This window comes from Contarinia nasturtii, unplaced genomic scaffold, assembly GCF_009176525.2.
Source record: "Contarinia nasturtii isolate CC-2019 unplaced genomic scaffold, AAFC_CNas_1.1 Cnas_scaffold_1037, whole genome shotgun sequence".
In the NCBI taxonomy this organism is placed as follows: domain Eukaryota; kingdom Metazoa; phylum Arthropoda; class Insecta; order Diptera; family Cecidomyiidae; genus Contarinia; species Contarinia nasturtii.
In genome coordinates, this window is record NW_022198383.1 from 5,719,360 (window position 1) to 5,735,983 (window position 16,624).

Genomic DNA, 16,624 nt, shown 5'->3' on the forward strand with positions numbered 1-16,624 from the left:
GAATTATTTGTGCGCGCAAGGGAATGAATAAATGTTGGAACTTAACAAAAGTGTATACAACACCAGCGGCATAAACAAGAAAACACACAAAGTGAGCAACAGCAGGCAACAAACAGAAAACACAACTGTTAACCAGAAAAAAAGCGCACACCATCATCAAACACAGTAACAACATAGAGCAAAGCAGTTAAATAAAATGTGAATTGTCAGCGATAACGACGACAACGGCGAAGGTGACGGAACGGAGACGATAACGACGAGGTCGAAGCAGCAACAACAAAAAAAGCTCAAATAAACCACGAGTGTGGGGCTGAGTAAACACAGGCTGACTGTCTGACTTTGTTGGTTTGGCTTTGGCTTTGGTTTGAATATTGTGTTGCGCAAAATGTGAAGGAATTTAAAGCGCGGATGGTGCGGGATCCAGTATCACTTAGTTCATTTGATATTTTGGAATACACCAAGCGAGAGACGACGAGGAGGAGGCTTCTAAAACCGCCGTGACTTTCTCTCCACTTCATGAGGCAGCAAGCCGCGAATGATGATGATGACAACAAGAAGAAATAAAACTGTAACGCCGTTCCAACGGTTAAATACCATCAAAGAGCATTAAACGAATAAAAAGCGCTTTCGTTTAAATAGACATTCGCACACAGACAGTAGCAGCAGCAGCAGCAGCGGAAACAACACAAACGGCAGCGGCAGCAGTTAAAAAAGACAGAGAATCGTTATTAAAGCAATAAGCCTATATATACCAGGTGCTTCATAGGCACCACATGCAGTGTGGCAAAGGATAAAGCGCGAGCGAATGCTATGTAAATAAGACGACGACGACAATATTTGATTACAAGATTGAATGACACGATACGGGGGTTCAGGTTGATATTTGTGAACTTCCTTTGATTGAAAAATTATGAACGCAAACAAACGAACGGATTTTTCCAAGATAGAGCATAGTTTCATAGAGTAATTTGAAGAATATAAGGCAGGCGAATGAGCGTATAAGTGAACAAATACAAACAATCAAAATGAAGGGAGTTCGGTAAAAGCGGAACGTAAATATATGTAGACGAAGCGTGAGGAATATAATAAGACTACATTATGGCATTGTAAGTAACGAACTCGTGCCGAGAGAGCCGAAAGCAATGAGGTACAGGCCCAATTCAACTTAATAATGTAAATATGTATAAAATAGCAGAGAAAGAGAAAGAGAGATAGACCGACAATTGCAATGAAAAATTCACAATGGAATGAATATGCAATATGGATATATAATATATTCGAGTTACTTGCTTCATTCTTTCTTTTCTTTGCCTAATTCGTTGTCTTGACTTCTGACGTCTATGGCAATTTTTCACCAAAAAAATTCTTTTTATTGGCCCATTCAAATGCTATTTTTCGATTCTGGCTATCTTTTGAACGGACCCACTTTCCATTGAATTATTGGAATGGAATTTTATGTGCTTACAACGAAATATAGCCTGTACGTATGCCTTGGGTACATAAATTTTGAACAACATTTAATGGAATACATTTGAACTGTATTGTACACTCTCGTGATACACTGGCCAATGACCACCACTTTCAATTGCACATCGGAATGGGTTATTTCATAGATGAATTCGTTGTACAGCGTAATTTTTCTGGTTTGCTGAATTTTGGCTTTTCGCATTTTCGCAATATGAATTTCTCGTTTTATTATAACATTAGAGAGGACGGCCATCGGTGCAAAAACAACAATTCATAAAATCAAATTAATTTTGCGTATCTGATTTCCTTGCGGCATTTGCACTCTCAATAGCACGTGCACTGCCCATCATCTGTATCATCGATGGTTTCGTATTTCTGTATTGGAGTGTTCATTGTGCAATGATGGTGGTTTATATTGCGACTGCTGCTATTCAATGGCGTTTTGGCTGTTGACGCAATTCACTTCTTTGAACAACCGAAAAGAGAGCGAGCGAGAGAGATGGAAAAATGGAGAAACAGAGACGAGAGCAACTCCAAAAACCAGCAGCAAGAAATATCTATGCCGAAATTTTTTTTTGCGCATACACACTACATTTCACCGTGCTACAGTCGGGCAACGGCACACAGATGCAGTTTGACGCTGTGCAGTCAGTGTGCGCGCTCTTTCTTCAGCTGCATGATTTTGATCACGTCGCTGAAAATGCAATGTTCAAAGACGGATCTGTGTGTCTGATTTGTCGTCCCTTGATGAAGCAATGCCGTGTACAACGAAGAAAAGAGAATAAAAAACAATCGGCTCATATGCAGTATAATGTCACTACATAAAAATTGGAATTTTCTTTTCTTCGTCGTTTTCTCCCCCCAATGTATACACATTAACACACCGTATTGGCTCCTACCGCTTTGTTCATTGCAGTTCGCAGCACATTTTCATTTCAATTTGGAAACAGTGTGTTTTTTTATTTTATAATGGTCAAACATTTTTGAAGTAAAAATAGAAAGAAAGCTGTTATATTAAGTACATACACACATATCATGTGTATGCTTTTATTATGAAAAGTGCGTTGGGGTGCTAAATGCATTCGGTTGCAATTCGAATACAATGAATGGTTGAGCGAACGAAGTACCATCAGGAGAATGCAATTATGCTTTTGAATGATATTACCGTCCATTCAGTGTTCAGTTACAACTACATGCACACAACATCACCAGCATAAAACTTAGGTGTGCATTATTAAATCGACCGACAAATGTGCGCTACTATGTGTTGTTGTTGATTTTTTTCCTTTATTTGTGTCGATGTGTGACCGCCTTTTTTTCTGTGTGTTTTCAATTTTGTGTTTTATTTCTCAGTTTTATTTTTTTTTTTTTCGTTCTGTATGCGATCGGTCTAGAGAAGAGCTCGAATAAATTCAAATAAAACGCAGCATGATATAGAATGAACGACTAAGCTACGGCTAAATGAACCGCATATACCTAGTATACCTTGTTACATACAGCAACAGCACCAGCAGTACCGCACAATTTTATAATATATGAGTTTGATTCCGATATATATTCGAAACGGACGCTAGAGCAGAGAGAGAGAAAACGAGAGCCAGTAGCAGCAGAACCACCAACAAAACAATACACTACAATATGATTTTTCCAACAATTTTGCTCGCTAGCTTTACACATTTAACTCTCTCTCGCACGCACACGGCCAGCCTGAATAATCGCATTGCTGCTACAGCTTATATTGTTGTTGTTATCGTTGTGTCTATTGCTGAACCATTTGCTCTCGTTGTCGCGCGCGTTCTACGGAACCGGGCCACATACACATTGCGACAGCATTCGTTCCCATATCTCTAACACTCACTCACTCACTCACTCACAAAAGCTTCAATCACATTCATTTTCCACAGGCATTTTCCCATCGCTTCGAACAAATTTTAATTCAGTCGAAACATGCGCTCGAAGTAGTCGGAAGTCCGTTTTTTATTTTGTTGTTTTTCAGTTTTTGTTCTCTCTGCACAAGTACACAGTTAGAGAGAACAACACACCAAACTAAACAAAAAAAATTAAAACACAACCACACACGATTTAAAACGGATAGCTAAAATTATTATGAATAGAGAGAATCACAACTCCAAAAAATAATTATATTATTATAAACGAACGCAAAACACGAAACCAACACAAAACAACAACAAAAAAACCAACAAAAGCTAATTATAATAAAATAAACTCTTTAAATTTATCGTTCAAGAAAAAGTAAGAAAAAAAGAACACAAATTTGAAAATCGCGCGCCCGCGACCAGTTTATTGAAGAAGATTTACGCGACGAATAAAAATGTTTTTAGTTTGAGCCCATAAAAAAAATTAAACGATTACCATCTTCGAAATTATTTCAACAAAAAGTTGGCCGCAGAGTTATTCGACACATTCAGCCAACGAATGCAATTAAGTTCGTTTAAAAGGAAAATCAAGCGAGAAATATAGCGGAAATAGCAACGGAAAATACTAAACGTTAAAACAATTTTAAAGTAAATTAAATGTGAATTGTAGTTAATTTTTGTTTCAATGCAACCGTAAAAAGTATTATGTGTGTTTTTTCTTAATATATATGTTTTTATATTTGTTGAATTATGATGATACGAAATAATTTCGAATCAGAAGAGAAACAACGACGACGACGACAACAATAACGACGACGACGATCAAGAAGAAGAAGAAGAAAAGAAAAAATGAGAGAAAAAAATGCAGTCATGGAAAAATTATGCTAAAAATATGTGGAAATGATCAAACAACAGTATGAAAATCGAAATATGATCGAAAAAATTTATTTTTAAAATATAGAGAAAAAATACAAGAAAGGAAGAAAAAACAACAAACAAACGGAACAATTCACAAACTGTTTGAGGCGAAAAAAAAAAATTGAACATAAAATAATACTAAAAAAAAGAAGAATTTTCTGTTTCGTTTAAAATTTATAAACATTTTCAAAATGCTTGCATTTTTGAGTGTTTGTCATGTTATTTTTCTCGTCCTCCACCATTGAATATAATTGACTGCTCATTTTCTTGTGTGTGTGCTTGTTTAGTTTTATTTATTTTTTTTTTGTTTTGTTCTATATTTTATTATTCGTTGTTGGGAAATGTTTGTTCGAATTTCCCCAAAAAAAAAACTGTCCATACATTAATATGCAGCAAAAAAGCCAAACCAAATTTTTGCTCAAATCCGCTTAGAATGTTGCTGTTGTTGTTATCTCATTGCATTTTATAATAGTCCATTAAAATTTATGTGTGCACATCTATGCACAAAACTTTGCAAAGCCACGTCAAGCAAAACAAACCGAATAAAAATTATGCAAGGAGCAAAACAAGAAGGAACGAATAGAGACCCGCTAGAGATGTGAAAAGTGCAAAACAGATGAAGAAGCAAAAGCACTTTGGTTTCAACTGTGTGTTATTTTTATGGTTCTGGAATATATAAAACGCTCTTTCACTGCTCGGGCTACAGTAATAATGCAATTTTTGTTCTCTTTCTCTCCTTTTTCACTTCAACATCTTGCTCGTTTGTTGTTTTTGTTGTTGCTAGTGATTGTTTGTGTAATTCCGTATTTTTTTGTTTTTCGCTCTGTCGTCGTGTTTGGTTTTTATAGCTTTTAATGAAATTGCCATGTAATGCTTGATCGCCTCTCAAGTATGCACCATTTACACAATCTTATGTTCCTCGCATCAATTTTTACCCCTTTCCTTCTCTCGATTTTATTCGAGAGGTCTAGAGCCACATTTTTTTTTCTTTGTTTCGTTCAATTTAGCATGCTTTTATATTGTCTTATCTCCTTTTTCACAATTTTTTCAAGTGTATACTTTTCGGTTCGTCATCATCAGCTTTTGACAACTCATTGAACATTTAACATTTCGAGATGTGTGTTCAAAATAATAAAAAAACACACACACAAACACTCGGTTCTTATCTGAAAAGAAATTTTAAATTCCGTTCGATTTTTTGCTCCCATTGCAAAATGTTTGATTTGTATGTGAACGAGAGAAAAAAAAGCGTCCATCATAAAAGCCAAGAAAGCAGTTCGTCTTCATTTAGACGTTTTTTTTTGTTTTTAAATCGATGGAAAACGTTCTCGCATTGGCGATTTATTGAAAAAATAAAAGGAAAAAATTCGACGAGTCATTTTTTCTCTATAATCATTTTGGATTGTAATTGACATGTGCGCGCTACCAGCACAAAATAGCTTTGTATGACATTATTTATTCAAAGACTTGCGTTCTATTTCATCGAGACTGCAAAACATCGACAAGATCGTTCGTTGTCAAATTCGATTGAAAATAATCGAAGCACATCGGAAACCGTCGAGCTCGTAACGTCCGTAATGGGAAGTGATTGAAATTCATTTTCACGTTGATGTGTGTGTATATATATTTTTTCGCTCATCAAACAGGGTAAATACTAAAAAAAACGAAACCAAAGTGAGTGAGAGAGCGAGAGCATAAAAGAGAAACAAAAAAAAGTGTATACATGCACAGTGGTTGAATAAATGAAAACGACTTGTTTAATGCGGCAATGATGTTATTACGTCCAATTGCCAATCCATGCATACATGATTATTTGGGGCTGCTGTTTTTCTCTCTTCTACTTCCTTTAGCGCCATTCTATATGCGAATAAACGGTACATACATTGATAGATAAACAGATGAGTGCAAGTACATTAACGGCATTTTTCTTCCGTTTTTCTTCGCCGTTTTTCAAAAATCGTGCGTCAAAATCAACCAAACTCCTGTTCCGTGTGAGTGTATGTGCAAGAGACTGTATTTGTGATTTCCAAATGAATACCGAGTTCGCTGCCTGTGTGCATAAATACGGAAATTTTATCCGCATGAATCTTTGGAAAAGAACAAAAAAAAATACAACAACACACAACGGTCGGCCCGCAGTATAAAACACTAGCAACCTCATGACATAAATATTTAGTTGGATCGAACTCTCTGTCTTTGTGTGAATCGAGTTCGGAACTTTTTTCCGCTCGCTAATGCTTCTTACCGTCGTCGTGTGGACGTCGAACAAAATAGCAGCATTGCACATGAAAACAAATGGCAAAAACTATTTTTTTTTGCGAAACAGCAATCGACGATGAAAAAAAACAAGAACTGGAAAAGCAAATTCCTTGAAAACTGAATCGATTTAAAATGACAACTTAAAATGCTTTATGAATTGTTATGTCACGAAGGATTACTATATTAAACGTAAAAAATTCAGTTTGAACTGGCAAATCCTTGCCTGTCACCTTAAATTTTTCGCTACTCTTCACACTTCTGTCTTCTTTTGTAATTTTCTGTCTGAAATGCCCTTCGCACTCCTTTCTGTCTGTTTGGCACTTTTGCTCAGATTTTCAGTTTGACAAAGTGGAAAAAACAGCGAACCGAAAAATCACTTCGGCAAATCGAAATGATGGAAAAGAGACGAGCAAGCGAAAAAGTACACCAAAAATTTAATAACCATCATACATTTTGGCGAGGAAAAAAAATAAGTGGAACGATTACAGCATAATTTTGATTGGAACTGAAAAGAAAGTGCACCGCAAGTGAATAAACCGAAATCTATCCAGAAATGTGGAATTGTCGATGAGTCGAAAAAAACGCGACGAAAAATTGGAAAATTGATTAGCATTTAGGTTTCATATAATCAACTGAATTATTTATTTGAACTATTTCTGCGAAACAGCAGTAACATCGACACAATAACAATAACATCATGAGTTCTTCGTTCGAGCACAATTTCTCATTATTTGAGCCAACACAAAAACCATCACACACATTTTCATACACATAAACTCTTTCGTTTGTTTTTATTTGCTCGTTCGATCTTGTTGTGCTTATGTAAACCGATGCAAGATATATATTCTCTCAAATTGCTATTTTTTTGAATCCTCTTTTGTTTGTTTGCCAATAAACTTTTCCTCTGCTATCCATTCGTATTTCGATCTCCAACAATATTTTTCTTCTTCCCTTCTGGCTCGATAGCTTTTGATTGTTCACCGCAAGAAAAAAAAACAAACAAATAATCAACAACAACAAAAATTCTTCTTCATCGGCTCTTGCACGTTGCGCTTATTTTCTTTTTGTTTCATGGAAAAAAATGGAAATTACAAAAAATACAATAAAGTGTCTTTTATGCATGTGTGTTGAACATCCATTGTAATATTCAAAACGTCCAGTGATGTAAATGATTTTCAAATGGAATAAAAATTATGTTTGTTGGTGTGGTTGTGACGCGTTTTGCAGTAGCTTATTCTTTCAGAACTTCTTTCTTCTTTTGTTATAGCTGTTTGTTGATTTTTTGTTTCATTTCGCTATGTTCTTTTCATCATCGTGTGCGAGCTTCAGTTTAACGCTAAGTATATTGTGCGATCGTACGAAAAGGACCCTACGGCTTAATTCATTGCAAATCAAATGAAATGTGAAATAAAAAAATAAAAAAGGCAACAAAGAAGAATACACACACAGAGAGACACACTGAGGAAAAGAAGAACCCAACGACAATGCGAATAGTACGGGCAAAGGCCCAAACGCAACAAACATGTGTATGAAAAAAAATATATATATGGACAATATGATGATGGAGAAAGCGAGACTGAATATACGAATGTGATTGAGTGAAAATGAAAATGGGAGCGAAAGAGCAACCAGATATATATCGCATACATTTTCATGGCGAATGTGAACGTGAGAGTGTAATTGTGAGAAACATGTATCTGTTTGAATGTCTACACTAAAGCGAAACGAAAAAGATTATCTGCATTGCAACACATTTTCGGTGAAACACACAATAGCAATAACGGCAATGGCAGCAATAGCAATAGCAGCAGCGTCGGCAACTCGCACACACAAAGCATATTTTGAGCAATAGCAAAAGCACGGCACGGCAAAACTACTAAAGCCAAACCAACTGACACGCCAACTCTGGATAGAAAAAAAAAATCAGAACCTGAAAAGCGCACACGAACAGAATGTGTAAACGAGGAAGTGAGTAAAAGAAAGAATGAGCGAGAGAGAATTCTACGAACAAAAAAAACCGTACTATAGCGCCAATCAAAACGACGTGTTGGTGCCTTTTCTGCATTACTTTTCTAGACTATGCACACACGATCAAAATTCATCGCAGTGCGAGCGTCGAAGACAAAACTTTTATGCTTTGTTTGTTTGATTGGCTTTGTTGCGACATGAAAATGAAACAATATTGGTTTTTTTTCGCTTCGCGCGCGCGGTTTTCTTCATTCTCCCAGTAAACAAACCGAAAATTTATATGAATAATTTTCAGTCGCGAATCGTAGGCCCAAAATTATCGTTCGCTCCTTTTGTTTGTTTGTTTGTTGATAAATACGCTCTGGTTGACTATTTTGTAAGGCGAAAATGTATGAATTTACTCAACTTGTTCAAATTATATTTCATGTTTTCAACAATTTATACTAGTCGCTTTCAACCTCAAGCAAACGAAAAAAAAAATACCACCGAAACATTTACACGCAAATTCTTCAGCCCAATTTATTATTATATCAATCTCACTCTCTCCTTTCATTCGTACTTACTTATTATTGTTGCTGCTGTTGTTGTTGTTGCCTCCGTCGGTGCCTTCATCGTTTTCGTCTCTTGGATAAAGTAAACCTTTTGTCGCCAGTCACCCAAAAAGCATTTGCCACCCCGTGAATTTCGAATAATGTGTATTTGTGTATATTTTACCATAATATTGTTTACATTGTTGTAAATCGTTCGAATTGTGAATGGTAGGCAAACACTTTTATGATGCCTGAAAATGGCAGCATCGAACGAATGGTAAACAAGTTTTGTGAACTCTGCTGGAATATGCGTTCTGGAAAAATATTCCAAAAATTAGAAAAATTGTTGTGTTTTTTTCTCTAAAACGCGCGTCCTATTTCCAAAAGACGGTTGAGTGCCAAGGTTCACAGTCAAATAAGCAAAAGCACACATTCCTTTGAAAGAACGTCAACATTTCAAAGCTGTCAAAGTACATCTCTTGCCACCATCACAAATACACACCTCGAAAAGGATAAAGAAAATGAGATATCATGGCGGCACTGACACCATCAACAAATGCGCTTCTCACATTCGGCGTAAAAACAGTAAAAGCTTCTGATAAAGGTATATATGCGATATGGAGGCTGAAATACAGCAAATTTTTATGTGCTGTTCTATGGCCACAACCAAAGAAAAAAATCATGAACGCAAAATATGTTTGAAAATTCCAAGCTACATCGTCATGCATGACGACGTTATAGCATTATTATTCTGCTTATGCTGCCATATTCGGTGTGGCATATTATTTGGGTATGCGTGCATTGCGATTCGCATGCGAATCAAGCACACCGCATTTCACCCAGAAATACACATACACACATAATAGAAAATAAAGTCTCCGGCTAGAGAGAGAAAGATTCTCGGGGTCGCTGCTTTTTAGTTGATTTTTCTTCAACAAAAAACGAAATCGAAGTAAGAACGAAAGATACATACACACATAAACCGCTTTGATACTTTGATTTGAATATTAACAATGGGTGCAAAGAGCATGTTCGAAGGAGCGTTTTGAATAAATTTCTCTGAATGATGTTGGCACGGTGTGCTATTCCATTGGCATGTGTGCATGAACGAGTGAATAAGTGAACGATTTGAATGTATACCTTTGATTTTTTCTTTCTTCAGCATGAAAAAAAAAAGAAGTTTAAAAAACACGACACGTAAAGACACGCTAAATACATATTCATAGTCTCGTTTTTTTTTCTTCATTCAATTCACACCGAAATAAAGCTATTAGAGAAATAATTCTCTGGAATGTTTGATGTTTTACAAATCATATTCCCATCAATTGTTATAAACCGAACACACACATACAGCACATCAAACATTTACGGCGTCAAATCGTATTTGCTTATGTTGCCTACTGCCTGTTTCCGGCTTCCTGTCCAAATCAGATCACTCATTATTGCTGTCGTTTTTCATCTCTCTGTTTACTCCACAATGCAATGCTATTATGGTTTTAATATGTGCACACATTTATAATCAATAACCATTAAGTACTCGCACTCAATCTAACCATTAATAACAATCTCTCATCGGTTGGAAGGAGTTTTGTTCGTGCTGGTGCGTTCATTTTCTTCATTGTGTTACGTACACACGATAAATACGTAAAGGCTGGGTTGGGAAGGCTGACCGCAACAAAAGGCCAAACAGCACGACAGACTTTTCCTCATCACCCGATGTCCATACAGTGTACATATTCTCTCGTATGATAAATTATGGACGTTTGATGTGTCACATGCGATTTGATGTTCGAAAAACAACAACGACAACGCGATTAATGAAACAACCCTCTCTCTCGCTCTCTATGCCATTCACTTAAAACATTAGCCGAGCAGAATATGAACTCGACAATGTGCACTATTTTGTTAGCGAGATATATCATGAAATTAATTACGGTTATAATCCATCCGACACACAAAACAATTGTCTCGAAGCTATTCTCACCAAACACATACTCACGCTCACGTTGTCATGAAATGTTCGCTCAAACGCACATATAAAAATTGTATTATTATATTCAACCATGTACACAAAGCAATACATATATGTATATTGACATTTTCGGCAGGAGATTATTCCCTTGCCAAATTTATTCCATAAAGAACATTTTGTATTGTCAGCCAAAATCCTTGTAAAAGTTACAAGTTATTACACCGCCACACAATCAACGGAACAGAGAAAAAAACTGAAACTGAGAGCGCCAAAGAATAAGAAGAAAATAAAACGATTACATAAATGCATGGACGATCACGAAAGATACGACTTTTTTTTCATTTTTCCAAGTAAACAAAAAAAAAAAAATGAAAACGACCACAGGGAATTGTGCCAGTCAATTTTTTTTCTTGTGACGTTCGAATTATGCGCACACTTGTGCATCGAAGTAAAATCGAACACATAAAAAATATTAATGCTTTATTGAAGGGGAAAAATGAATGAACGAATAAACGATGAAAAATATTGAATGTAATCAATCACTAGTTGCGATGCCGTAACGAAGTGCATTAAATCGCATTTCATTGCACAGAGCGAAATACACACAAAAAATACGTAATATTTTTATGATTATATGAATGAAGAAATTTTCGAATCATTGAAAAAAAAAATAGATTGAAAAACGCATATTGCCGAGCAACTAATACAGACGCACACATGAATGACTATATAATTCGTGTTCAATTGAATGCGAAATGCGCACAATTTCATTTTCACGATATTTGGATTTTTACACACGCACATATCATCGGTCAACACACCAAAAAACCGAAAACGAATATGTGGAACGTGTGCCAACGAAATGCACACGCTTAATTGATATGGAAAGTGCAAATTGAAATTAAAATTAAAAGCGTTTTTCATATAGAAATATATACATGTACGTATATAAAATATATCTGACGGTGTTTTTTTTGCACCAAATTCAACCTGAGAGAGATGCACTCACACATGCTTTCGTCAATAATATATAAGCACTGTTCGTGCGGTAGATGAGAGGTAGGCGAATGTGTATATATGACAGAGAGGCCGTATGTACGATAGACGCAGCTACCAGCCCGAAAAATCTGTCGTTTATATTTCGATGTTCATATAAACTGCATTAATTTAATTACGTTATTTCTAACTTAATTGTTCCATCTACCTTTTTCTCCCTCTCTCTCTGTCTCTCGCATCGAATCGATTTTTGACTCTACGATCTTTTTCATTGTCACAAAATTTACTCTGTCATTTATTTCATTAATTTTTCATGGCACAAAAAAATAAATACGGTGCTTAACAATATTCAAACTCTATAAAATGTTTGAAACAAAAGCTTTTCTCTGTTGACAATATGAAACATAAAATGCTTGCCATCCACATCATCTTCGGCTGACTTTGGTCACTGCTGCTGCTCTTTTTTGTGTCTGCTTAGGGCAAACGAAAGAAAAAACCAATTCCACAGTGTTGTGTGTGTTTGTGCGCCGAGGAGGGACTGCTGTAAAATTTAATACTAAATGAATTAAATTGTTCTGGTTGACTTCGTTCATGGCAATTCAACACATTGAACGTTATAGACATATATATAAAAGTTCGAGCTTTTGTAATAAAAGTTTGCATTTTTTGTTAACCAATTTTGTGTTTAATCGCTTTCACCTAAAGTCAGAGCAAAAAAAAAAATTTTGCAACACACATTGAATTTCCTCGGCATTGTTGAATTTCCAATGTATGCATTTTATGTCCATGCAAATAGCCGCTTCGTTTATTTGCATTTCAACGTATGGGAAAACTCATCAAACATTTCCATTCTCTGCAGAACAAGAGAGAAAAACAATGGAGAGGAAGAAGAATAAAATAGTTTTTTTTTATTGCAATTTTGCTGATTGAGCTTTTTTCTTTGTATCCATTATCGTCGTGGGTATATATGAATGAATTTTGTTTTTGTGTCCGATTCTCTTCTTCAAATAAATGTCGAATATTGTGTTCAGTTTTGTTTTGTTCATCTCATAAATGTGAAATCCGTTCACCGAGCACATTTTGTCTAGCTCTTGAAACAAAAATGAACTCAGCCGTGCACGAAAGGCTCGTTAAATTGGAACACTTTTTATCCAAACAATTTTATCGAATTTTATGTTTTAAAAAAAAAAACTGAATTATTTATCGAGATGCAATTAGAGCAATGATGATTTCGATGTCAACTGGAATATGCTGAGTTCATTTTCAATTTTCGATAGCCAAAACCATTAAACCACGCATATATAAATACACATATATATTTTATCACTCTCTCTATCTCTCTATGCATATTTTTGTCCATGGTGCGAATTCAACCAAAAAACCATTTTTTTATATTTGTACAAAGACATATATTATTATACAATTTCAATTGTTTTTTGTGGGAAGAGAAAAATACATCGATTTTTTTTAACTTGTTGCATATATATATTTTTTTATACATACAATTTATCTTTCTCTAACTTTTTTTTATAGCTTTCGTATTGTATTTTGTTGCCATTTTATCTATGCTTTTATGAAGAACAAAATCCAAAAAGTGTATAGCCAGCCATGTGTACACTATGTACACACATGTATTATGTATTATACCCTTCAACATAAAAAGCAAATCACACGCAATTTTAAATGTCCGTCGCATTGAGTCGAATATTCTTGTGGCATACGACGAATAATAATTCTCGATTTAAAAAAAATTCAACGTTTTATTCGGTGAATTCAGTTGAACGAGACGAATTTTCATCAACTTCATACACCCGATACACACACTGCCGATATAATGTACTACGATGAAAAAGACATTGCGTCATGACGACAACACATTAAATAAAATGTGTAAAAATAGACAAATAAACACTTTCAATAAAACGACGCTTTAAGAAGAAGAAAAAGATCACAAAGCAAAAAAAAAGAACAAACGAATCAAAAATCAAAGAAGAAAAAAAACCAAATGATATAATGGTGGTGATTGATGAATGTAAAGAAATATGGAAATGACAATATTTAATGTTCAACGCACATTGGCGAGCCCCATGAGCTGTCGATAGGAAAAAACAAACAGTTTGAAAAGTCAACTAATAAATAACGGCGGGGAAGGACGAAAGCGCCGCATACACACAGTGTGAAATAACGACGAAAATACACTCGGCACAGAGTGAAATTTATCGCGATATAGAGAAGAAAAAAAGAGTTAAAAGCGAATAGAAGCCAAACCAAACAACATGAATGAATTGTGTAGCAACAGCATAAATAATGGGATGCTGGCCAGAATTTTGATAGACGATAGGATAATGACACAAAAACTGACTGCACTCCACTGTTGGAAATTGACATGAATGCTGGACACGAGATCGGGGCGTGTAAGAGAACGACGGATAAATGCAATCAATTGAAGGAGGAACACCATTCGCATTGAAAAACTCCAAGTGAGTGAGTGTGTGTATGACAAAACGACCAATTAGCGTTAACGCTTCAATTTACCAATAGCTTAGCTATATATTTAAAACAAAAAAAAGTACAGCCATTGTAGATAAAAACCAAAAGCCATTTAAAAGTAATCGTAAAAAGTAATAAAAAAATCAGTAGACAAAAAAACACAATACTAATCCGAAGTACGAATGCATCCAGTCGAAGACATCGCCGACCACAAATAATATCCATGGTTGAATTATGTAAACAAATCGACACACTCACTTAAGATGGCTTTAATCGACTGGGACCGATAACATTTATACAATAGACACAATCGACACCAACAACAATAACGAAACAAAAAGAAACAGAAATAAAAAAGAACAAATCCAAAATCCTAAGCAGCAAAACAACAGCAACTCATCGACAACAAATTGAAATTGGATAAGAATATTCCATTTGCAGTAATACACTTGAAAACAATAGCTTTACCCGGAGAATAGAGAGAACGAGTTTGTGTAAGAGGCATGGCTGCTGTAGCTGGACTCTATGGCTTGGGTGAGGAAAATCGTAAATATCGTTTGAAACAAGCTGCATTGGACCGCGAACACGCTAAGGCTAAGGAAGATGCACATAAGCAAAGCGATAAAACACCCGATGGATTTAGCGAACCGTAAGAAATATCTCATAAACACTCTCACTTCAATCATATTTCACTTACATTATTTTTCCCCCACCACCACAATAAAACATTTTTCTTTTTCCTATATCTAATCGCTTAACAAGAAAAAAAAAACGAAAATCAAAGAACAATTTTTGTTTTAAAAGTTAAGATAAATGCGATATATGACAGTTAGACAGAATCATATGAAATCAGGGCAAAAGCCGAAACGAATGAACGATAAAAAAGAACAGATAATAAAAAAATTAGCAAAACAGACGCACCGACAAAATGAAAATGTGATATATTTTATACACAATTTGTATTTTGTCCAATTTGATTGTGATTTTTATTTTTAAATTTCCCAAATTATTACGTAGCCATAAAATCAGATGTTGATGATGATGATATTTTGATATCGGATACGCGCTCGTTTTGCCACTCGATACGACATCAAATGTGAATGGCATTTGATCCGGGCTGAGCCGTGCTGCTGGGCATGTCATACACGTATACACACAGGATAAATACCAATTTTTTTTAAATTTCATTTCATTTTTCATCGTTTAATGGCATGTCTCTTCTCTCTTGAGATATCATAATATTTTCTATTTATTATTCTAATATTGCCAGCTCGAATACGGCTCAGCTGTCATATCATCTTGGCCAATTTTTCCTGCAATCGATGGGTGTAATAGATACACGCTGTTTATTTTGCGTTACGGTCGATTCCTTTTGCATAAATTTTGAATTTTGTTATTGCTGTTACCACAGTGAATGGATTGCTTTTTAAATGGAAAATACGACCGTGGCATATTTGTCGCACAACTATTGCGGGTTTTAAAGCAAAAATTTTCTCTCTGGATTTTTTTATTCCATTGCCTTTAAATTGAATCACGAAAAAACGGAAAATCACACGAAGAAAAAAAAACGTACGAAGAATTTGATGTTTGTGTGTTTTCTTGCTCAAATAAATTTTTACGGTCCGAATGACGTTCGATGTGTACATACTTCAATGTATACTTGACAACAAAATGAAATGGATATTACGTTACACATATTTTGATTTGAGGTTGATTATTTTCCGTACATTGTTTTCAATCCATACAACTTTTTTTTTTTTTTTGATTATTTATGCATATCATTTCCGATGTGGGTTGTGTCTGTGATTTTTCAGAATGATGTTCTCTGTCACTTCGAGTGCTGAAAAAATACAAATTGTTTACTTAGTTCGATAGGATAGTACCGCATTTGACAATTTTTACAGCTATCGGTATATCTAGTCTATTGTCACAATGTGTGGTTGAATTTTTTGATTCGCCGAATAATATTTAGAGAACTTTTTTGTTTTCGAATGCCAACAATAATATTGTTTTTGGTTGTCACTTGAGTTGTAGGTGAATTCACATTTCATTTTCATCTCACCCAACAAAAAAAAAATTAGATATATAAATTCTATTATCTTTCATTAGCCCGCTGATGGGGAAAAAATCATACGAAGCGTATTAAC

General features: G+C 35.1%; 1 protein-coding gene across 3 annotated transcripts in view; it reads left to right on the forward strand.

Annotated features, from left to right (window-relative positions):
• Positions 1–3,422: 3,422 nt before the first annotated feature.
• LOC116344314 (potassium voltage-gated channel protein Shaker) overlaps positions 3,423–16,624 on the forward strand; it is a 42,056-nt gene continuing 28,854 nt past the window's right edge. For 2 of the 3 annotated variants that reach the window (XM_031772793.1, XM_031772790.1), the window contains exons 1-2: positions 3,423–3,992; positions 13,521–15,126. In XM_031772793.1, the coding sequence (XP_031628653.1) occupies positions 14,981–15,126 (146 nt within the window). In that variant the 5' untranslated portion in view covers positions 3,423–3,992; positions 13,521–14,980. Of the gene's footprint in view, positions 3,993–4,019; positions 4,259–13,520; positions 15,127–16,624 lie in introns of those variants that run through there. The other variant, XM_031772791.1, reaches the window with a different exon arrangement.